Raw genomic sequence first — 22,894 nt, 5'->3', positions numbered from 1 at the left:
TCCGTCCCTCCCAACAATTGACAAACCGGTGCCTGGATACTGCCTTCCAAGGAGGCTCTCCAAATGCCGTCAGCCATGTGACCACCCTCCTCTGGGACTGCACCCAGGGTGCCCTCCAGGACAACAGAGTGTGCTATAAGCCGCAGGAACTCCTCCAGCAGGTCAGACAACCCACATTCCAAGGGGGCCATCCGGACAGGGGACTGGGGCCCTAATCCTCACCTTGAGCTCTGGCTAAACCATTTGTCTCATAAGCAGTTTCAACTTTTCTCAACCTAAAGCCATTCTTTACTTACAAAAATGCCTCATCCATCCACAGATGGGAAGCTGGACATTTCAGATCCTTGCTGCCTTGTGCCAGCTTCCCAGAGCTCCCTGTGGGCGTCACACAACCCTCTCTCTGACCAGCCCCATGTCCCACAGCCAGCAGATTTGGGGAACCGCCAGGGCTCCTTCAGAGACTCCCAGACCCGCTGCCCAAGCTTTTCCTGACCCCCTGTGCTCGAGTTCCTGTGATGGTCCATGTGCCCACATGTGTCCTTTCGAGGGGCAGTATGTCAACTTGTAATTTAGTGTCACTCACTTTCCTATCTTGTAAGGTTTTTCTACCTGTTAACCAGGTTCAAACCCTCAGATCCCAAAGTGGGACCCTCACGGCAGTGGCGCCTCCAAGAGGATGGATCCTGAGTGGGTGCCTTTAGTGGGGTCTTCACCCCGACGCACAGCTGCCCCAAGAGACCCCCTCCTCACCAGTCGGTACCCTGGTCTCCCAGGGATGACAGGAGAAGGGCGGGGACTCGTGCCCTGTCCCTGGCGCTGCCCCCTACTCCAGGAAGGCGAGGCGTTTGGGTTGCTTTTCCGGGAACTGCAGGGCGTACAAGCGGGCCATATACTGAAGCTCGGGAGTGACCATCCTCTCACACATCCGCTGTGTCTGCTCATCAAGGCCCTGCCTGAGGTTGTAGCCCAGGATGTCGGCCTGGCCCGACTGGAAGGGGCGCAGCTGGGGGTCGGCGATCTGCGACTGGTTCTTGGCCGCGCCGTCCTGCAGACACCGCTCCCTGAGCTCCCGCCGCCGCGCCCGCAGCCGCGCCACTTCGGCGCGCAGCAGCCGCGGGCCCAGCTCGGCGTGCGCGCGAACCCAGAAGCTGCGGTTGAAGTGCTGGTAGAGCTGCCAGTCCAGGGCGCACCAGCGCTGCGCGCGCTCCCTGCCCACGGCCGTCAGGGGGGCCACGCTGCGTGCGCTCCGCGAGTTGAGCCGGAAGGTCACCACGTCGTCCAGCCGCCAGCGCAGCGCGCGCCGCAGCAGCACCATAGACTCGTCGAAGTACTCGGCGATGAGCACCAGCTGGAATTGCCGTTCCACATCGGCCAGGTGCGCGCGCACGTAGCCCTCGTCGTCGGCACGCGCGTTGTTGTCGAAGCCCAGGTCGAACCACATGTTGTTCCTGGCAAAGGCGTTGGGCAGGCCCACACTCTGGTTGTAGTAGGTCCACGGGGAGGCCAGGAAGGCATCCAGGCTCTCCGCACCCCTGAACGCAGGGACGTAGTCTTTGTAGTACGTGAAGGCGGACTCCAGCTGGAAGACGGGGTTTCTGATGATGGAAAAGTAGAAAGTGTCGTTGGGCATGACTTTCTGCACCTGTGTGGAGACCCGGCAGGAAGGGCTGGTGACTCTCAGGCTCCCTGCCGCAGCCCAGCACGCAGACGTGCCCTCCCACAGCACAGGAAGGATCCTGAAGCATCTGAAGTGGGCCCCGCCCTTCCCCAGCACCCCCAGCCCCTGCTCCCCCTGCACCTTTGGAAGGCCAGTCAGGGGGAACCCCCCATCAAGGAAGTGACCTCTACACTGAGAGGCAAATAACCCAGAGGAGGAGATGTGAAGAGTGTCCCCTCAAAAATGGACCCTGGGCAAAGGTCCTGAGTAGGAAGAAGTAGAGGGGTTTGGGAAGCAAAAGCAGGAGTCCAGAGAGGTAGGTGGAGAGGGTGGCAGGCCGTGAGGGCACCTGATTCCAAGAACAATGACAGCCAACTGTCTGCGGGAGAGAGGAGCAGGGTGTGAGCCAGCCATCCCTGCCCCCAGGTGAGGCTCTGGCAAGGTCTGCAGGTACACACATCCACAGCCTTCATCCCTTTGGTGTCTCGGGCACAACCACCCCCGTGGGGTTGTGTCAAAGGCACAACCCCACGGGGAGCCTGGGACCAGTCCTGGCCGGTCCTTCCACTTCCACCCCTCCTGCCCATGCCCCACACCTCAGGCAGGTTGAACCTCAGGTGGTTGCCCATGATGTTGAAACGCTGCTGCGGGCCTTGGGGCTCTGAGCCCTCCACGTAGCGTGCCAGGAAGAGCCAGGGGTAGCCCAGGTGGAAGCTGGAGCCTGCGGGCAGGGCCACAGACAAGTTGTGCGTCTCAGCGAAGCGGAAGAGGATGTTGAGCACAGTGCTGCTGGCCGTCTTGTGCGTCTTGAGGAACATGACATTGACAATGGGCGGCCCCTCGGCCTGGCTCCGGAGCAGGCTGGGAGGAGAGCATGGCCACTGTCAACCAGGGAGGGTCCGTGGATCCCCCCCACCCAGCGCAACCCCCAAACCATCTTCTGTCACCAACCCCTCCCCAGTCCAAGATCCCCCGCCCCACACTTGCCCTGCCAATGATACCCAGACCCTGCACCTCCAACTGTGCTTCCTTCCACTCACCAAGAGACCCCCAACCCTGCAACCCTGGAGGACCCACCAGCACAGACCTGACTGCTCCCTAAGTGACCACATCCTCTGTCCCCCCACAAAGCATAGGTTGGGCCCCTGGGGCCCTGGCGCCCCCTCTCTGACCCCCAAGTTCCTGTCTGGCCCCCAGGGCATCCAGCATGGTGCTGGCCCCGTGGCCTGGACCCCACACCCAGAGTTTCTTGGCTGACATGTCACAGAGGGACCGGCCAGGCTGACGGCAGGGCTGAAGGGGATATAGGTGCCCACTCTCATTGTCCCGCGATGGCACCCAGCCCGCTGTACCTCCAGCCTGCAGCGACAGGCACCCCTCCTGCTGCAGTAAGAGTAACCCTTGATAGTGGGGGACAGGATACACAGGCGTGTGCCAGCCCTGGGGACAATGGGAGGACCACGGGAGAGACCGAAGGAGCTTTGGTGCCCCCTGGGGAGATCCAACCAGAGAGGTGGGGAGGTGGGGAGAGGAGGCCTGGACCCACACCTCTCAGCGGCCAGGCCGGAACACAGGGCCTGCGTGAACACCCCTGCAGACCCTGGGCCTCACGGGATGAACCCCAAGCAGGCAGGAGAGCAGGCGACCTGACCTTCCCAGGCCCACCCTGGACCCTAGCCCTGCCTCCTAGTACCCTGTCACCCTCTGCACACAGCAGCTCCACCCAAGATACGCCCACCCCTGGCTCACTCCCGCCCTCCCTGAGCCTTGCCCAGAGGTGCCTTGCCCAGAGGCCTGGGCAGCTTGCTGCCCTCAGGAGACCCTGGAGGGCTCCAGAAGGCTATGGATCCCTAAAGGGAAGGGCCCACCCCTCCTCTCATAGACAGGAGAAAGCTGAGTCCCCTGGGGAGGCATGAACTGCATGATCACTAGCCAATGCAGAGTGTGACACGGAGGTGGGCAGGCTGGGGTCACAGGCCCTGCCCCGGGGGCGGGCACCCGCGCAAAACTCACGGTATGAACAGCCCCACGTCCATGTGCAGGATGCCAGCCAGCAGGAGCATGGTCAGGGCCAGGAGGAGGACAGCCTGGAAACACCTGTGAGGCAAAGAAAGACCTTCAGCCCTCAGTCAGGGGCAGGGAGGGGCCGGCACAATCTCTGCCCCACCATCCACACCCCCATCACTGTGTATCCATTCCTATGGAGAATGTACCCGCACCCATCCCCAGGGGGCCCTGGGGTGAGGGACCTGAGACCCAGGAAGGGCCTGAATCATCAGACTCTACCCCCTCCCAGGCCCCCAGTTGCATCGGCAGCAGCTCCGCAGTGGCTCCAAAGCCAGGAGAAGCTGGGGAGCAGAGGATGGGGAGGGGCCAGCTGATGGGCCCTGAGCAGGGTCCCCTGGGAGACTGTGGCCGGACAGAGACTCATGAACTCCGCACCCCCCGGGACACATCAGGGGAGGGGCTGAGAGGTGGGACAGCCTATAATTCTACCCCTGGGGGAAGGGAGGGGCCCCATGAGAGAAAGAGAGGCCCTTTGGCGGGTCTGCCTGCATACCAGGCGCTCAGTAGGTGGGCTGGAGGCATGGGTCCCTCCCAGTCCCCGTCACCCAGGGGAGATGCTGCAACCAGATCAGGGAAGAGACAGGACTGGGGCAAGGGGAGACCCATAGAGTCAGGTGGGATACCCCCTTGTCCTGCCACCCCTGGGACAAAGGAGCTGCAGCAGCACCCTCCCACCCCACCCCATCCGCCCGACCCACCCACCCCACCCCTGCTAAGTGTTCCCGCTAGGGCAGGGCACCGAGGAAGCACTGGACTGCAAGCGAGCTTGCCTTAAGGGATCCCCCTGCCCCTCCCCACCCCAAGGCCACCTGGGTACACAGGGGGCGGGGCCTGGGAGGGATAGGAGGCAGCAGCTGGTCTCCTCTATGAATATTACTGGTGTATAGGCCACCCCAAATTCACACCCCCAGCCTGAGCTAGCCCCAACTCCCCACTGGGGCGTCCAAAGGCATCAGAGTCAACAGGGTCCAGACTGCAGCTCCTGATATGCCTGCCACACCCCTTCCTCTTGGTTGTCAGCAGTTCCCTCAACCTGCGCTGGCTTTGTGGCCCCATGAAGTGCCTGTCTGTCCTACCTTCAGCCTTGAGCCACAGCCGCTCACCTCCTGCATGGCTCCCAAGCCCATGGGCTGCCCCAAGTCCATGTGTCCCTGCCCTCCCATGCGCAGTCCACTCTCCTTCAGCAGCCCAAACAACCCTTGCATCCAAAAGCCCAGTGTGCTCTAACCCACACCCTTAGTTTAAAAAGCTGACTCTCAGGGATGCCTGGGTGGCTCAGTCATTAAGCATCTGCCTTTGGCTCAGGTCGTGATCCTAGGGTCCTGGGATTGAGCCCCACATCGGGCTCCCTGCTGGGCAGGAAGCATGTTTTCCCTCTCCCACTCCCCCTGCTTGTGTTCCTGCTCTTACTATCTCTCTCTGTCTATCAAATAAATAAAATCTTTAAAATAATAATAAAAATTAAATAATCTTTAAAAATCTTGAAATAAATCAAATAAATAAAAATAACTCTCCAGGCCAACTCTCCAGGTTGCTCCTCTCTCCAGCCACCCCCTTCCTCTAGTCCTCACACATCTGGCCTCAGGGCCTTTGTGCATACTGAGGATTTAGCTGCTGCATGCCTCACCCCCAGCTCCACTGGTCTCTGCTCCCTCCTCACCTTCCCCAGTGACCTCCCCAACCCTCCTGCAGGAGCTGTCACCACCCTCGCTGTTTCTCCCCCCAGCCTCACTGCTACCTGGAGGGGTCATGTATGCTTCTGTCTGAGTATAGTCTGTAGTGCCCATGAATGAGTAAGCCCCCTTGGTCCCTGGAAGAGAAATAGCATATATAAGTCACATTTGCTGAGTGAATAAATGAAGCCAAGCACACATTCTCTCCTCCTGCTGCAGACTTAGCAATTTGGGACAAGTTTGGAAGGTGTGGGAGCAAATCTTTTAGAACAAAATGTCCTGAGACCCATAAGTGGAGCTACCAGTCAGTGGCTGGAAAAGGAGTCAAACCTCAAGGAATTGCTGTGGCACACATTTTCATGTTGGCATAAAAGTACCACATCACTTAGCTCCTTGGTCCCAAGAATCAGAAAACAGTGGTGGATTTTCCTCATCAATCTAGAATTCTGGAGAGGGGAGGCTGCTGGTTCTGGCAGACTTAGCCCCACCACACTGAGGATGTTGACATGCCTCTTTTTCCAGGTTTGTTGCCTCCTGGTCACAAGATGGCTGCCAAGCTCCAGACATCACATCAACAAGAAGGGAAAAGGAAGAAGGGACAGGGCCAGCCATGATAAAGAGCCAAAAAGCCATCTAGAAGCTCTTAGAGAGCCTCCACTTCCATCTTTTTGGCCAAAATTCGTTCACATGGTCACCTCCAGCTGCAAGGGGGAGATCAGAAAGCATTTGCCAAGTGTTTACAACTGTGTGGCGGCGGGCCAGGGAGAAGGTGGTGTCTATATAGCTCCATTTCTATAAATCTATGGGAATGCTGGGGGGCAGCCAGTGCCCAAGCTGGGCCTGCTCAGAGAGGCAAACATGTCTATGAAAGAAATACAAGTGGCTGTCCCAGATGTGGCCTGGCTGGTGGCCTGCAACCCACGTGGCCAGGCCAGCAGCTGAGGCCCCTCGCAGCCCAGGGCTTCTCAGGAGTCAGGCCTCTGTTTGTCCCAACACTGGGATGGCTGGCACCTTCCAGATACCAGGCTCTTCAGACAGGATTCATGAGGCCGAGGGCACTGAGCATGGCTGCAGCCCACCACAGGCACACAGCAGCCCAATGGGAAAACCCCATCTTCGGGGCCTTGGGCGGTCCACGTCTCTGCGGGCGGTCCGCATCTCCCATTATTTTCCCAGCATGTGAGAGATAAGTGTCCATTATGTTGCTGCCTGTTACTGATTCCAGCCCTTCAGCACTGAAAACGTCCATTTGCATCGAGGTATCTTCAGCCGTGATTTCCAGCAAGCCGACCTGCAACATGGCTGCTCGAGAGAACCATGTGGACCTCCTCACTCCACAGCAGACAGCATTGCCCCACCCAGCTCACCAGAGCCTTGCCCTCGTGCAGACGTGAGCTCAGCTGGGGAGAGGCAGGGGTCTCTTCTGCCGGGGTCAGAATGCCACCTGGAGGGACTGCAGCCTCTTCGGAGCCCATGACCCCTACCACGCCCTGCATGTGGCCTGGCCATCTGACAAGTGACCTATATGGTTTAGTGGACTGTTGACTAGATTCCTTCTGCATCCTGAATTCTTGGAGAGATAAAGCACCTACAAAGACCCGACTTCACCGGTGACGACACAGGGCTTGGATTCTGAGCTCTGAGAGGGATGACCCGGTTGAAGCCACCCAGCCCGACCGCTGCCTCCCGGACAGGTGGCTACCAGGTCCCTGTCTGCAGACACACCCAGGAAGGTTCCACAGCTGTCCTTCCCAGTTGGTTCCAAGTTTTCACAGCCTTCTCCAGAACACTGTCCCCTCCCACCTGCTTCCCAAGGACACACATAACCACGGAGTAGACTCCTAGCCTCTCCTTGGATGGGATCTGCAGTCAGAGGGTGAGTTCCAGACTTCCCTGTGTTTGAAGAGGGAAAAGGACAGAGGGGTCTCTCCAGGAGCCTAGTCCGGGGCCTGAGTCTCCCCAATAGGCTGTGCCTGGCAAGGGCAGACTGTCTCATGGGCTCCAGCCACACAGAGGACCAACTGGTACTAGGGCCTCTGAGCAGAGGAAGTGGGGCTGAGGGGCCTCTGCCATGGGACACTTGGCCTTTAGGAGGTCAAGTTGCAGGTCATGAGAGGATTGGATCCCACACCTGGACTCCAGAGCTTAGCATCTGGATAGGACACAGGGAGGAGTTTCCTGCTTGGACATGGGTTTTTACAGAGAGCTTTACAGGGTGCATAGGAGTGTGACAACCAGATGGGGAAAGCATTCCAACCAAGGGGAAGTAGGACTGAGAAGCTGGCCTAGAAGAACCAGATAAGAGCTGGGCACCTGCATCAGGGCAACAGTGGAACAGCAGGGAGACCAGACTTGGGCCTAGTAGGACACCCCTCAGCCTTCCCATGACATGAAGGTGGACTGGTATGGGCTGACTGCTCAGTGGCGAAAGGTGTGTCCACGTGCCAACCAGGGAAGTGGAGAGGAGGGGATGGCTGGCCCGGTCACCGCCCTCGGGCCCTGAGTCTGAAGCAAGGAATGCTCACCCCTACACAGCTGTGGCCAGCACCCCTCCATCCTGGGGGAAAGGAGATGACCAATTTCTGCAGAAAAGTCTCAAAGTTTAGGGGCACCTGCGTGGCCCAGTCAGTTAAGCATCTGATTTCCGCTCAGGTCATGGTCGCCGGTCCTGGGATAGAGCCCCCACATTGGGCTCCCTGCTTGGTTGGGAGTCTGCTTCTCCCTCTGGCCCTCCTCTGTGCTCTCTCAAATAAACACAATCTTTTAGGGAAAAAAGGGGGGGCTCTTTAAGTTTAATAATAAAAAAGTGGAGTGTCTGGCTGGCTCAGTTGGTAGAGCATGTGACTCTTACTCTTGAGGTTGTGAGTTCAAGCCCCACATTGGGTGTGAAGCCTACTTTAAAAAATAAAATACAAAACACTCTGGGAGGTTAACATAATTCCCAAAGGAGAATCCTTAACTAGAAAGTCAGTTTTAAAGTTCAAATGGAAGGAAATCATATAGTAACAGCTAGGTAAATTCTAAGCAATAATGAGCAGGAGTGCCCAGTCTATACCACAAGGCCCAGAAAATCAGTCTCTGGAGCTCTTAGGGGTTTGTGCAGGATGGAAGGAGCCAGGGGGGTGTGGGGAGTGAGGTGGCTTTCTGGGCACGGAGCAGAGGGAGGCACGGCAGATGGCATGAGCTCAGCTGGCCAACTCCAGAAAAGGATTATGTTGGATTTCCACCTCATCCCATCAATCAGAATCCATGCCACACAGGCCACGTGCCTGGCCTGAGGCACCCACCAGGCAGCAGCGAGGAGGCCTGTGGCCCAGAGCTGTGTCCCCCCACGGCTCCCACTGTCCCCGCCTGGGCAGCTTTCACTGTGGCCCAGCTGGAGACGGAAGGAGACATGCACCAGCATCCTTCCACGTGGAACAGCGCCAGGACTCCAGGTGGAGGACATGGTCATGGTCCACAGCCATGACACGTCCCAGGGAGAGGGGCAGGTCGGGTCAGAGCAGAGCCTTGGTGGAGAGGGTGGAAATCAGGGCACCCCAGAAGCCCAGGAAGGGAGATGAGGGGGTGCTGGTGACGAGGAGATGGGGACTTTGCTACAATGTTGCCATCTCACAGGAAGTACTGTGCCCTCCTCAGTCGATGGCTGACCTGGGAGCTTTGCACCCGGCCTGGCTGTCTCCACGTCTCCATAGGCTCCCGAAGCACATATCCTGGCTTGCTGGCTCTTGTAGCCGCTGGAAAAGAGAGATTTCTCCAGCTTCCGTTTCTGGGCACTTGCCACTAGAGGAGAAAACCACCTGTTTCACAGTATGGCATCACTTCCGGTCACGCCACCTATTTACCATGCATCACGGTCTTGTCCCAGAGTTCTGGTGGCCCTGACTTGGCATCCCTGCCATCTGGGCTTGTCTTGGGCTCCTCCCAGCCCAGGCCTGGAGCCAGCTGCATCTCTAAGGAGCCTGGTGTCCTATTGGCAGGAATGGTCTTCAGGGACCATCCTCTGGGGGCGGCTCAGAGAAGGTGGTAGTTTCAAGGCCCTGTCGGGCGATGGAGACAGAATCCCTCAAGAGCTCACATGGGCGTGCCCAGCTCCAGTTTCAGCTAAACCCCAAGCCCACAGCTCTTTGAAGGAAACTTCTTACAGCGTCTCATCCCCTTTCCCGCACAGCAGTGTGGTCTCCAAGTCACAGGAGATGGCAGAACTGAGGTCTCCCATCCTTACTCATCTCTCCACCCACAGTGCTCACATGAAACCAAAGCAAGGCCACGTCTAGGCATCTTCCGTCCCTTGTCCACAAAGGCAGAAGGAGAGCCCACCGCCAGATGGGAGCGGGGCCCCAGCTGGACGTGTGTGATTCTCAGGGGGCCCGGGCACCTACAGCCAGTGAGAAAGAACAAGCTTTCCCGAACCCCACAGGGCTGTCCTTCAGAAGGCCACACCCTGGTCACGGGGTCACACGGTTACGGGCTCTTGCACTAGTCCAGCCGTTTCTGCCGAGCCCTTCCCCTCTCCCTGCCCCGGGAACCTAAGTGCCAAGGAGGCCACAGAGGTTCACAGCCCGGACAGGACCATTCCAGCGCCAGCTGGTATGAAGCCCCGCCAGCTCCCTTGGACACCGCACTATCCCGCCTCGGACAACTCCCTCTGCCAACACCATGTGTCTCCTGGCCCCTGAAGCACGGATGAGGAAAACTCTGGCACACGCTGCCCATCTGTTACAGGTTTCTGCACTGACATTCACAACCGCCCCTCTGGTCTTGAGGCAACAGGAATTTGTCTCTGTTCTTCCAGCTGTACGATGAGAACAAACGGTCCTCAGAGAAATCCATTGGTTTCTAAAGAGAGGCTCCTCTTTTGCCAAAAGGCCCTCTGGTACAACACCCACGGGGTCCGCAGGGTCCTCGGTTTTGGAGCTGCCAGGGGCCAGGTGGCCAGGCGTCAGGGCCGCAGCCGGGCCCGCAGGTGGGCGGTATGTTCTGCCAAGCAGCTCGACAGGGACCGAGCCCCTCCGTGGCCTGTATGTGCCCTGCACACAGAGTGTCCCACAGACGCGCGGTCAGCATGAGACCCCACTGCACAGGCAGTTTTAAATGGGGACATTGTCTGGTATGTGAATTGCGTCAATAAAACTGTCTAAAACGATAAAAAATAAATTTAAAAATATTCTTAAAGAGCTCAGCTGCCAAAAAAACTGAAAGCTAACAATTGTGGGAATAAATAAATACAGCTGGAAATGATTACCACGCGACATTGCTTCCAATGTCTGCCAAGCTGCCTTTCCTTTGGCAGTCGGCCTGCATGATCAGTGAACACCTTCCAAAGGGTCTCAGACCTCCTGCATCTGGAATCACCGGGGAGAGGGCTCCAGGCCCCACGTCCAGGCGGTGCGCCTGCCGCCCGCCTCAGGAATGTTTACGAGGCTGCTTCCCAGCAGTGGTCAGGGGGCCAGCAGGCTCTCCGTCAGGCCTTGCCGGAGAGGCCACGGCGTCCTAGCCCATGAAAACAGAACCCCTGCTGCAGAGGCCTGAGAGCCAAGGCTGTCCACCAGATGCGGCCCTGGTCTGGTTCCGGTGGGGCGCAGGGAGAGCGCAAGGCCCCAGGCCCCTGAGCCCCAGATGAGTAGCTGATGGCGGGGGGCGGGAAGCCCCTGAGCCCCAGGTGAGCACTCCAGGTGGGTCTGCCCTCAGGTCACTCGGGAGAGTTCTCCCGTGTCTGGGTAAGACTTGTCAAAGAGCTAAAGTCACGGGTCACAAACAGGGTTAAGACATCCCCACTCCAGCTCCAGGAACTTCTGGTTTCACTGAGCTTGTTTACTATGTGGGAGACTCACAAGGGTTTTATGGAAATGGGATTTTTATATCCAGGATCTCTCTGTCACACACGTCAATCTATCTGACCAGCTCCTGAAAGACAGACAGACATCCGCCTAAGGGGGACTGTAGACAGACACAGAACCCAATATCTGCCGGTCATTCAGTGGCCAACCAGTTTTAGCCAAAATCTAGGAAAACAATACTGAGCCTTATCTCAGAGCTGACAAGTCAGCCTCACAAAATCCACAACCACCTGCTTAGCCACCCTGTCTCCCTTCTCTCTTGGTGGCCCCACAGCCTGAGGAAAGCAGAGTGGACTGTCCCCTCTGCACCCCCACACACAATGGTTGTTACAAAGCCCTCTTTCCTCTGGCCCTCCAGACACAAGCATGGGCTTTCTTAGAACACATTCTTCCTCAGCGCACCAGGGCCCTAACCCAGAGCTCGCATGTAGGGTCCAGAGTTGTCAGATAAAGCCCCCCCCCCCACCGTTCATTCTTCACATCGTCCTCGTCGAGCCCCAACGCACTGCAGAGCACAAGGACAAGCCAAGGGGAGCAGGTGCAGTGGGGGTCAGGAATTAGTGGGGACCGAGGACAGGACTGACCGTTCCTCAGGGCTCTCTCCCCATGACCAAACACTTGGCCTAAAATGCTGTCCCATCAGGAGACCAGGCCCCGCAGGCCCCCTCCCCAGCTCAGCAGCCTGAGAACCATCAGTGAGGAGCTGGCCTCCAGTGCCCCCCACCCCCCGACGGATCAGTGTGAGGCCATCGCCAAGCTGCCCAAGGTCTCCCCGGGGCTGGGGACAACCCCCAGGGCTGAAGACTCTGTCAGTGCCAGGTGGGTGGAGGCCACAGGCCAGGGAGTCGGGAGCACGGAGCCATCCATACGAAAGCCACATCAGAAAGGAAACAGGGATGGGGTGTCAGACATCCAAATGCAACATCTCGCGAAGAACAGAGGGGAATGTGGCCCACCCTCCACCCAGGGGCTCCTTCTAGAAAAAGAAAATAAGGTCACATTGTTACTGTCTGCTGGACGTGAAGAGCAGAGACACAGCCACAGATGCCTGTCCTCCACCCGCCTCCCGCTGCCTCCCTCCCTCCCGGGCTGTTGAAGCCCACGGCCCCACACCTGAGTCAGGAGTGATGGCCGTGCTTTGACCAACAGAACATACCAACGTGATGCTGGGAGGTTCCTGGGAGACCCATAAAAATCTTGCAGCTTCTGCTCCCTGAAAACACCCCCAGAGACGGCCCCCCAAGGGGGCTGCAGTACTTCCAGAAGAGAAAGGCCACCTGGAGTTTTGAGGTGGCTCAGCCATGAGCAAGCAAGCGAGGCCATCCAGGGCCTTCCAACCGCACAACCACCAGCTGAACACAGCCCCTAGGGATATGCCAGGCAGGACCCCGAGAAAGAGCATGGCATCACTTCCAGTGGCTGGGTTTTGCATCTCTCCAGACTTCTCCCAAACACCCCTGCATCGTGCTCAATAGCTCAGGTTGTTGCTGGCCTAGCTGTGAGTAGCACCCATTTTCTGGGCAGTCAGTTCGGTGGGTCACCCCCTCGGGGCGGGGGCATGGAGCTAGCACTGCTAGAGAATAGAGTCGAATAGACATAGAATACAGTGGAAAGGAATGGGGTGGGTGGAGTGGGATAGGGTAGGAGGCGCCTGGGTAGCTCAGTTGGCTAAGCATCTGTCTGACTCTTGATTCCAGCTCAGGTCTTGATTTCAGGGTCATGGGTTTAAGCCCCACATTAGGCTCCACACCGGGCATGAAGCCTACTTTAAACAAAAAAGAATAGGATAGAATGGAATGGATGGGATGGGTTAGAATAGATACAGAATAAAATATATGACAGAGTAGAAAAGAATAAACAGAACAGATTAAAATAAACATGGAGTAGACAGACCAGACCAGAAAATGCCCGAGAACAATCAGCTGTGGAAAGGTTGAGGGCTCTGCTGTGACACTTGTCTTCACGCTGACACATAGACTGAATTGTGTCCTGGGCAGCAGTCCTCCCACTGTGAGAACTGTGAGAACACAGTTCACTGTCACTGTGAGAACACTGGCGCTCCGCTATCCCACGGCAGGTGCATCCTGCCTCTGCCCCCATCGTGCTTCGTCTGGGGAGCCCCCATCCACTGGGAGGGCTGCCCCAGGGCCAGCAGTCCTGGTGTGGGGAATGTGCCAGCTGTGGTCTCTCCCAGCCTCTCTGGCCCGTCCCCACTTTTCTTGGGAGCCCCACAAGTCCTGATACAGCCTCTTCCCTGCGCCCACCCCAGGTGGCAGGAGACACTATCCGCTCTGAGGGGCGGGCTCAGACCCTCCTTCCCTCCACTCTGGCCAGAGCTGGGGTGGTGGTTCCTGGGTGGGTGAGCCTGGCCTGGCCCTGGCCTGGCCCTGGCCCTGGCCCTGCTCGGCTGCCCTGGCTTCCCCCACCCTGCCTGGGGAGGGGAGATGAGCAGCCACCACGCAGAGCCGCACCCCCCCACCCCCCACCCTCTCACCTCCTAGATTGTCCCAGCCAGCTCTCAATTGTGCAAGGACAAACACTAACGTTTGAAAACCAGTTGTAATCCGCCTTGGGGCAGAAAGGAAAGGGACCCCTTTCCTTTTGTCCGAGTGTGGACTTTGAAAACTTGTAATTGTGAATTCCCCGTCTGTACCCTTGAGATACGTGTACAGTTCTAAAGAGCTGAGTAGATTCTTGCCAGTCTTACAGCCTGGGAAAACGTGCATCCTGCTGGGGGCGGCAGAGGGGGGAGGGCAGCGATCAGGCTGTCAGCTGAGCCCCCGTGTGAGGGCATGACTCCCAGGGGATTCCATGCCCAGTCCTGTGGTGAAGGACGCCACACCCCAAGGCCCCAGGCCAGCAACTTGGGCCAACAGCCTGGTCTCTGAGGCCCTTGTCAGCCTGAGCCTCCCACACCAAGCTGAGCAGTTCCATAGCCCACAGCCCACCAGGCCAGCCAGGAGGACGCCCCCCAACCCCACCAGAGCCAGGCCCTCCTGTCAGAGCCCCCCAACCTGGCCTGCACCTCCCCTCATCATCGACAGCAGCCCCCTCAATAAGTCTGCTGAAGCCTGCATGCTTGTTTCCACTGTGGGTGCGGGGTCCACGTAGCCGGCCCCTCCTCTGGCCCTGCATACCCAGGAGACCCACTGCCTTGAGGGACCCTTGGCAGTGCCCACCCCCCACCAGCAGGAGCAAGCCGGTCTCCACCTGACAGGAACAGGTAGGGGAGGGGCAGGCAGGGTCTCCTGGTCCCACCCCCCCCGACCCCCCACACCCCCCACACCCACCCCGAGCACCCAGGGTGCCTGCAGGGGAGAGGTGGCATCAGGTCACTCTGGCAGACCCCATGGACTGTGGCCTTGGCCTCTGCGGCTGGACACCTCACCCCGTGTCCACTAGCGCACTAGCACACCCCACCCTCAGGACCACTGCAGCAGCCACCAGGCTTGAGTCTGGAGGGCCAGCGGTGATAGCCTCCCCTTACCCGGGCGGACCACTCCCGGTGGTACCGGTGGGCCATAATGCTGGGAACATAGGACACAACTTGCAAAGCACTTCCCATCTGTCCTTCACAGAGGTGTCCATGGCTCTGAGAGGCCAGCAGGCTATGAGCCAAGCCTCTTCTGGGGCCAGGAGTGGGGACGACACTACCTCATGGTCTTCAGCCCTCCATGATCCTCCCACCCTGCTCCTGCCCAGGAGAGAGGAGCCTCACAGGGTACCAGCCACTGAGATCAGGATGGCCACATCTCCAAGCTGTGGTCAGATGCCAAACACAGTGCCTTCCAGAAGGCGTGGTCTTGACTGCTCCTGAGCATGGCAGGAGCTCCGCCCTAGGGCGTCTTCCAGATGGTTCTTTCCTCTGTCCACCGTACCCAGACCCACACAGCACACCCAGTTCCCCAGCCGGAGCTTCCAGGAGACCCGCACCGATGGCCCAGCCTCCCCAGGATCCCAGCAGCCGGCTCAGCAGACACCTGTCCACGGCTCAGTCAGGGATGCCCACGGATGGGCCAGCACTCTTGCTGTGGTGGGGGTACAAGACAGCTTTCAGGCAAAAGCCAGGCTTTTCCTAGGAGCATGGTGACCTCACCAGATCACGACTGGGGCAGCACCCTGGGGCCTGTCATCAGCCCCAGGCCTGGCTCCCTCTGGCCTCCACGCATGCCCTGTCCAGCCCATTTGCAGCCCCCACAGCCAGGCACCAGCAGACTTTACCCAGGGCTCCCTGCGCGTCCCCCCACTACTCTTAGAACTGGCCCCATGGGTCACATGCCTCCCAAGGGGTCACACATGGGGACACACAAGGGTCTCACATGGGGTCACACACAGGGACACACTGGCCCCATGGGCAGGACTCCTCAGGCTCAGCACTCCAGGGGCTCCCTTGTCCCCAGACACACAAGTATTCAGGGGGCCCCCCTTGACACATTCAGGGCCAGGACTCAGAACTTTGGGGTTTCCGTTCTGCCATCCAGAGATCCACCACTTAGGGCTGGGATCCCCGGCAGCAACAGGATTCTGCTGGGGGTGCCACCCACATCTGGGCTTGTCCCAAACCTTGGGGCAGCTGAGGAAGGTATGTGCCTTCATACACCATGATCCCGGAACTCGCTGAGAGGGGAGGTCTCGTCTCTGCTTCAGGCAGCTCCTCAGACCACCCAGGGCCACTGGATACCTGCATGGCCACGTCTCCCAGGGCCATCTGCTCCCTGTGCCCGGAGTCTGAGTACCCACCTGGCCAGGTCCGTCTGGGACGGTCCCCCTGTCCTCAGGGCCATGACTCAGCCTACCTGTCAACCAGCCAAGCACACCGGCCTGCATGGGAAGAGCCTCCAAATATTTGCATAATTCAAGGAAAATAAACAAGACGTTCTGGACAGTCTGTGCCTCTCAGGGTGTGGGAATAGTAAGGGAATGTGGCCACAGTGACCCAGGGTGCCCCTTCCTCCTGGGTCTTCAAGCCAAACCGGGGAGCCTGGGACACACAGAGCAGCTGCGGCCCCAACCCTGTGTCAGCACAGTCACCTTCGGTAGGACTAAGACACACCATCCTGCTGCCCCACCAGGCAGCCTGCTTCCTGGGTCACCCCCTGGGGTTCCCTCCCCTTCCAGAGGGAGGAAACCAGAGGCCTGGGCACCAGTGGGGCCCGAGCTTGGCCTCTACCTAGCCAAGTGATCCTTCCCAAACCTTCACATCTCCCCCTTACAACCTTGGTGACCCCATTCACCTCCACGGAAGAGGGACACCTGGACCCTCCCCCCTCAGACAGCTCCTGGGGGACCCCTTGTCCTCACCGGTGGGTGGAAGTCATGTCTTCAGAGATGCTGGTCGTGCTCAAGCCCAGGGCCCACAGGGAGGCACCCAGAGGCACTGGCTTCTCCCCAGAGCATGTGGGATGAGATAGAGAAGGAAAATGCAAAGCATTTCCAGGCACACCCACCTCCCCTCCACACCTAAACTGCGTTGAAAAATCCAACTTCTTCTATGTCTACAAGAGAAAACAGCGCTTATGACTCAGAGCCGGCAGGGCCAGGCACCCACACCCTAGAGGAGACTCGCTCTAAGTCCCTGGAGCCCCCAGCGAGGGCACTAACACACATGCGGGGAACTAGCTAGAAGGGTCAGGGGCTCAGGCAGGGACGCCCCCGAAGCCAGGAAGACCCATGCTGCAAACATAGGGGCCTGACCGTGGCCCGGGGACCAAAGGCCTGGAGGTCCCAGATTCCTAGCCACCGCCTGCCCAGGCCTCAAGCCCAGACACAGAACTGTCGTCGGCTGAGCTTGAGCCACGTAACCCCTCAGAGACCCAGGACCCAGGAGGGGTCACTCACAGTCCGAAATAAAGCCCCAGCTGGTGAGTCTGGGGCATCATAAGAGAAAAAAAGCTCCAAATCTAACAACTTCCTTTTAAAGACAGAGAATAACTTCTGCCAGGTCCTCAGACCACCCAGGAATTCAAGACGTTTTGTGTCTGTGCTGCCAACACCCCCCAGCTTACCTGTGTGTGCCCCTTGGCAGGGGCGGCATGCTGTCTGGGGCCTGTGGTGACAGCAGGGGGCAGCTGGCGGGCTGGCAGATGGAGCCAGCTCTCGGCCCCTGGGCACAGGCACTGGGCAAACCGTGAACTTCCCTCCCCGGGGAGCTGGCCCGTTGCTCAGGTGCAAGCGAGGCCACACCCTCCACCCTGCGGACAGCTTCAGCCTCCGCTCTCAGGAAGATCCGGATTTTCCTGGGGTGTGGCGGGGGTGGAGAGTTTCCTCTCTAGGCTCGCCCCCCAGGCTGCACCCTGCTCCCCAGGCTCCGTCCACCAAAGGGGGGTTGGGGGCATGGGCAGCTTCCAGGGCCTCTGGACCCAGAGCTCAGGGCGAGGTGGGAGGTGAAGGCGGAGGTTCAACCGGTCTCTCAGAGGATGAATAAGGGAAACAGGAGATCAAATTCAGACCTGTTCTCCTCTCCTGCTTCACAGCTCGCTTTATGCTAGGGGAAGTCCAACTATTTTATACGTCTTAGGATGGAAAAGAACTTTAGAACAAGGACACTGCAATGCGAGATAGAAATACGAGTAGAGAGTTACTGCATGAGAGTTCAGTTCAGGAAAGAAGTACACACAGTCTGAAGATGAAGGACAGACAGGGACGGGGGAAGTGTCTCCAGCTCTCCCGCGAGTGCTACACCCATCAGAGGACAGAAACCCCAGAAGATCCAAGGAGGCGGGCTCGGTGGACACCCCTCGCCACACTGGCCACCGGGCACCTGCGGCTTCATGCGTCCAGCCAGCCAGCGGGCAGCAGGACATCACCGCCCGGCCCAGCCCGTGGGCCACCTTCCCACCACCCACCCACCCCCCACCGGGCCAGCTGAGTCCCCACACCATCCTCCCTGCTGGCTGGCACCTGGCACTCTGATTACGTTGAAAAGGCGGGTGGGCCAGGGGCTTCGAGGAGGAGAGGGGTGCCATGGATGGAGGCCAGGTTAGGCTGCTCCCGTGTCCTCTGCTGCTGGGCCTCCCACCCCCAGGTCAGCCAGCAGGAGCGTCTTGCCACCATGCACACAGTGTCACACAGGACTCCTGGGTCCAGCTTGGAGGGCAGGGAGTCTGTACCCTCAGGACAACCCTCCACTGAATGGGGTGGGGGGAGGATGAGGTCTGCTGCCACCCTCCATGGGGTTCCAAGAGGGATCTCTGTGGAGCCAGGGCAAATGCCCGCCCCCCTGCTCATGGGTCTGAAGGAACTAGGGCTCTACCCTCCAAGCCGCCACAGGTTGGACCTTTGTTCTGGGTCTGAGCAGCTGCCCAGACAGCTCTCTTTCCAGGAGGGTCACAGGGAAGCCAAGAGCACACCTCACGCCCCCACTGCAGCCCATTCCCTACACCTCACAACATGAAAAACCACATGACCAAGCCCAAGGTCAAGGGGAAGGGTGTGGAGCCACGCCGGGAAGTGGGGAGCCCCTCCCCATAGGGGGGCCCTTCCCGGAGGTAGCAGTGATCCATGGGACATCCTGTGCAACACCTCCAACCCCACGTGAGAGATGTCACTGGATGTAGACCAGGTACCCGTGAGCTTCCTGTGGCCCTAGGGAGGGTGATGGCAGAGAGAGGGGCCTGGCCCAGGCCCTAGTCAGACTTCGGGCCCTCCTCCCCTCTGTTCCTGAGTTCCCTGTGCAGTCTTGGCCACAGTGTCCCCTGTCTACCACCCCACCAGGGAGCCCAGTCCAGAGAAGTTCGGTCCTTCCTACAGCACAGGGTCTCCTGTTTCCCTGGGGTCGGCCCTCTTTGGGCCGGGATGCAGATGCCTATCTGGCTGCCCCGGGAAGGGTTGTGGTGGGGCCAATAGACCAAGGCACCCATCACTCTAGCTTCAAAAGGTCCTTCATCCACCTCAGCAGGTTCCCGCCCCCATCCAAGAAAGCACGCTTCTGGCTGACAGGGCACTCATCTGTCTGTCCACTTTGAGATGGAAAGGAGTCCCCAGGTGGGTACAGGGCCAGGACTCTCCAGCATGGACACCCCACCTCCCTACCTGCCTGGACCTCCAATTTTGTTGTTGCTGCAAACGATTCCCTTCCCCCTGACTTACTGTCCCTGTAACCCTGACTGTCCACCAGCACCCTGGGTGGACACTGGCTGCCCCTCACAGAGCCAGAATCTCTGATGGGTGACAAGCATCTGGCTCCATCCTGAGCGACCCGAAAAACCACAGAGCTGCCAGAAAGCCTGTCTCTGTGGTAGCCCCGGACAGTGATGGGTGGAGCTCAGGGTCCAGGGTGATGCAGCTGGAGGCACCAGGTGTCCAGAGCCATGAGCCCCAGGGGGGGTCCTGTGGGACCAGGTCTTGGCCAGGAGCTGGGAGGCCAAAGTGAGGGGAGAGAATGAAGGGTGGTGCAGCCGAGTTCAGGGAAAACAGGGCAAGGATGGACCATGGGGTGGGGAAGGCAGGGGCTCCAGAAGAGGAGACGTCCATGGGAGCTACCCTGGGGACATGGGATGGGCAGGACACGCTGCGGGGTGCTGGGACATGAGCCCACCCTGCAGCGTCATCACGAGGCTCTGAACTTGGGAGACCTGGCTAGATGACCTTTTCTTCTACCTTTCAAGGCCTAGCAGATGGAACAGACAAGGGGCCCTGGTGGCACCCTGGAATACCCCTGTCAAGGCAGTGGGCTCAGTGAGAAGACAGTGTGCTTCTTGTCCAGCCCCCACACAGGCCCCCCATGTGGGATGGATGTTTCCCTGTGCCCTGTGGCCAGGCCGCATAGGCAGGGCAGGGTGGGGCTGGTCAGTCTCAGAAGGGGTCCTGCTGCTCCTCACCTGCGATGCACCCATGAGCCCCAGTGTCCACTCTGACAAGGGCCTGGGATGGAGAGCCCCACGTCACCCCACAACAGGGGAGGCCCAGGGGGCAGCGTGGATGTGGGTGCCCAGAGACACCCACGGCCTCCCCTCCCCACTCACCCATGCCTGCAGCCTAAAGTCATGATCCCAATGGCAGGTGGCGGCCGACTCCACCTGGACACACCATGAGCCTCTGCATCCTCCCTCCCTGCTCCACATTTAAGGGGGATAGTGCCTTTCTACCCGCTGCCCAAACCTTGACTGTCATCAGCTGGGAGTCACCTCTCTGATCCCTGCATTTACAAACACTGGGGCCCAGGGGCATGTTTCAGCAGTTGGGATCCCTCTCCCCTGGCCCCAGACGGGAAGAGTGGGCTATCCACTGTACCCCCAGTTCGGATTGGGGCTGGGGGAGCAGAACAGGACAAAGCAATGTGACATGGAGCCTTGGCAGTCCAGCCCCAGGGACAGAGGAAAGGAACCATCGTGGTGCCCAGGCTGTGGGCTGAGCCCCCGGGAGAGCAGTGTCCGCTGGGGTCTAGCTTACACCCAGCAGGAGGATTCCAGGGGACACTGGGAGCAGGTGCAGAGCCACAGCTGGAGGGCCCAACGGGCACTTCCATGCTGCCCAACTGCAGGATCCCTGTCCATGCTGCCCTGGCCTGCCTCACAGGAGGGGCCATCTGGCATGGGCAGGGGGCCTCCAGCAGCATGGGCCTGCTCGGACACTTGTCTCCATGTTGGACATGCAGTCCAGTCCTGCCAGGGATGGACAGACATGGAGGCACACCCTTCTTGCTGGCCCAGGGCTCAGGGGAGAGAGGACCAAGACCTCTGCCAGCAAACCAACTGTCTGCCAGTGTCCACAGAGCAGGCCTCCAGGGCCCTGGCTTTGAACCACATCCGTAAACAGGAGTGTGACCATGCCCTGGGGAAGAGTCACTGCCCCTGCCATGTCTCTCCTTCTGGGGCCAAAGGCGAATGAAAACTCGGGCAGCCAGATCAGACAGGTCCCAGCCCCGTGCCTCCACACCCCCTCGGACCCACCTGCCACTCATCTCCCTTGCTGTCCAGGGGCCCATGGCCACTGGGCCCAAAAGCGGTCTGGGCCCTGCATATTCTGCCCAGAGATGAAAGGATGGCATCTGACTGGTCCACCGTCCCATGGAGCACCTAGCTTCGTACCCATGGACCAGAGCCAGCAGGGAGGGGAGCCAGGATCCAGACCTACCCAGAAAGCTCTCTCCTCACATACCCCTGCATAGGAGCTTTCCAAGAAACCTCACAGTGACTCTGGGTGTCCCCACAGGACAGGGGGCAGGATATGCCAACACCCATGGGAGGCTTGCCCAGGGACCACTATGAATCCAAGACTGCTGGGGGCAGGGTCCAGCCTGCACACTCCTCCTCAGCACTCCAGCGGACAGGTCATGTCTCCACCACCCACCTGGCCTTTGGAGCCTGATCCTTTGGTAGGACAAGACCCAACCTGCTTTCCCCAACCCCTGAGGTCCAAAGGGCCTCAAGCCTAGGGTGGCAGGTGGTATACTAGGGAAGAGTAGGGTGAGGGAGCCCACTGAGTAGACCCCAGTCCCCATGAGGGTCAGGCCTGGGACTATGGCCAGCATAAGCACAGTCACTGGTCAGTGGGCACTGTGTCCTACAGCTTGTCACCTCTTCCCTTCCCCAGGGCAGCACCCTGCAGGGCCCTGCAGAGCCACATGACCCCCAAACTCTTCATCTGAGCCCTCAGGGTCCTCTATCATCAGACACCACAGTCCCGACCTAACAGGAAGTCAGCTCTCCTGAAGACTCTGCTCCCCTCAGGCCCAAGGAGGGCGGCCCAGCCCCGGCCACATCCCAGGGTGAGGCGTGGGCAGTGTCCTGGCTCCCCTGCGTTCCCTGGGCTGAGACCACTGGGCCTATTCCCGCCATCCCTCAGGTGGCAGCTCAGGTCCCTGGCTGGGGCTTCCTCCTTACCACACCCTGCGCCCCTCCAACCCAGGGCCTGGCAGGCACGGGCCAGGAGCGGTGAGGGCCGCTGGCCCCTCTGTTTTGTAACCACTTCTCATGTTGCAGCAGCTTAGAGGTTTGAAGGTGAAACTCATAAGCTTTTCCTAATCCAGACACAATAACAGCCCTCAACTCCTCCCAGAGCACTGGGAGATAATCCTCGCAGAAGCCCCACCTGCCCAGAACTGGTCCAGGAGGGGCCAGGTTTGGGTCTGAAGACCAGCTTTGGGTAGTCGACATTCCTGACAGCCTGGCTTCCTACCTCTTCACATAATGTCTGGTTTGGCCACGCAGCCATGAGCTGCAGGACGATGCAGAACTCAATGCAGTTGGACGGATGCCCCACTAGGACTCAGAACGGTCCACAGCCACTGGAGAGCCTGTTCTCCGCAGGCATGAAGGCAGGCAGCCAGCACTTCATGGGTCTGAGGCGCCATCCAGACAAGACAGCACAGTACACGCCAGTGAGTCCCGTACGTGTGCGTCTATTGCGTGTACACACACACACATCTGTACCAGCCTGTGTGTACCTCATGTACACATGTGTACTGTATGTGTGCACCACGTCTGCACATGGTCCGTGTGTATGTGTGTGTGTCCATGCAGATGCATTCCACAGGGCGAGGCCAAGTGGCCCTACTTCACACTCTGACGTTTGGAGGACCAGCTCATCCGCTGGGGAGATGGAGGCTCTTCCTGCCACCTGCTGCCTGTGACCCCCAGTCACTGTGCTGCCTTCTCAAAGCCCCACCTCGACTCTAACAGAAAACACCTAAGATCTTAAGCCTTTTAATACCTCAC

At 59.1% G+C, this 22,894-nt stretch overlaps 1 protein-coding gene across 3 annotated transcripts; it reads right to left on the bottom strand.

The window, feature by feature from the left end:
• On the bottom strand, positions 1-17,397 carry GAL3ST2 (galactose-3-O-sulfotransferase 2). Of its 3 annotated transcripts, none has more exons than XM_032355495.1 (4): positions 17,243-17,397; positions 3,671-3,754; positions 2,254-2,518; positions 1-1,642 (listed from the first exon to the last, which is right to left on the bottom strand). In XM_032355495.1, the coding sequence occupies exons 1-4, from the start codon at positions 17,269-17,271 to the stop codon at positions 824-826; spliced, it is 1,197 nt and encodes a 398-aa protein (XP_032211386.1). In that variant the 5' UTR covers positions 17,272-17,397; the 3' UTR covers positions 1-823. The 3 variants fall into 3 exon arrangements, with proteins under 3 accessions (XP_032211386.1, XP_032211387.1, XP_032211384.1); XM_032355496.1 differs by lacking the exon at positions 17,243-17,397 and adding an exon at positions 16,539-16,628; XM_032355493.1 differs by lacking the exon at positions 17,243-17,397 and adding an exon at positions 14,725-14,923.
• Positions 17,398-22,894: the final 5,497 nt, after the last annotated feature.

This window comes from Mustela erminea, chromosome 8 (assembly GCF_009829155.1).
Source record: "Mustela erminea isolate mMusErm1 chromosome 8, mMusErm1.Pri, whole genome shotgun sequence".
NCBI lineage: Eukaryota > Metazoa > Chordata > Mammalia > Carnivora > Mustelidae > Mustela > Mustela erminea.
This window is presented reverse-complemented; position numbering and strand designations above follow the sequence as displayed.

Bases quoted from the DNA above. Each gene is read 5' to 3' on its own strand.
- GAL3ST2 (XM_032355493.1), bottom strand. From the start codon at position 14,825: ATGGACACCTCTGTGAAGGACAGATGGGAAGTGCTTTGCAAGTTGTGT. The intron at 3,755-14,724 runs GTAAGGGGAGGC...TTTGCCTCACAG, and splicing joins ACCGGGAGTGGTCCGCCCGG to GTGTTTCCAGGCTGTCCTCC. The intron at 1,643-2,253 runs GTGTGGGGCATG...GTCTCCACACAG, and splicing joins TGAGGTTCAACCTGCCTGAG to GTGCAGAAAGTCATGCCCAA.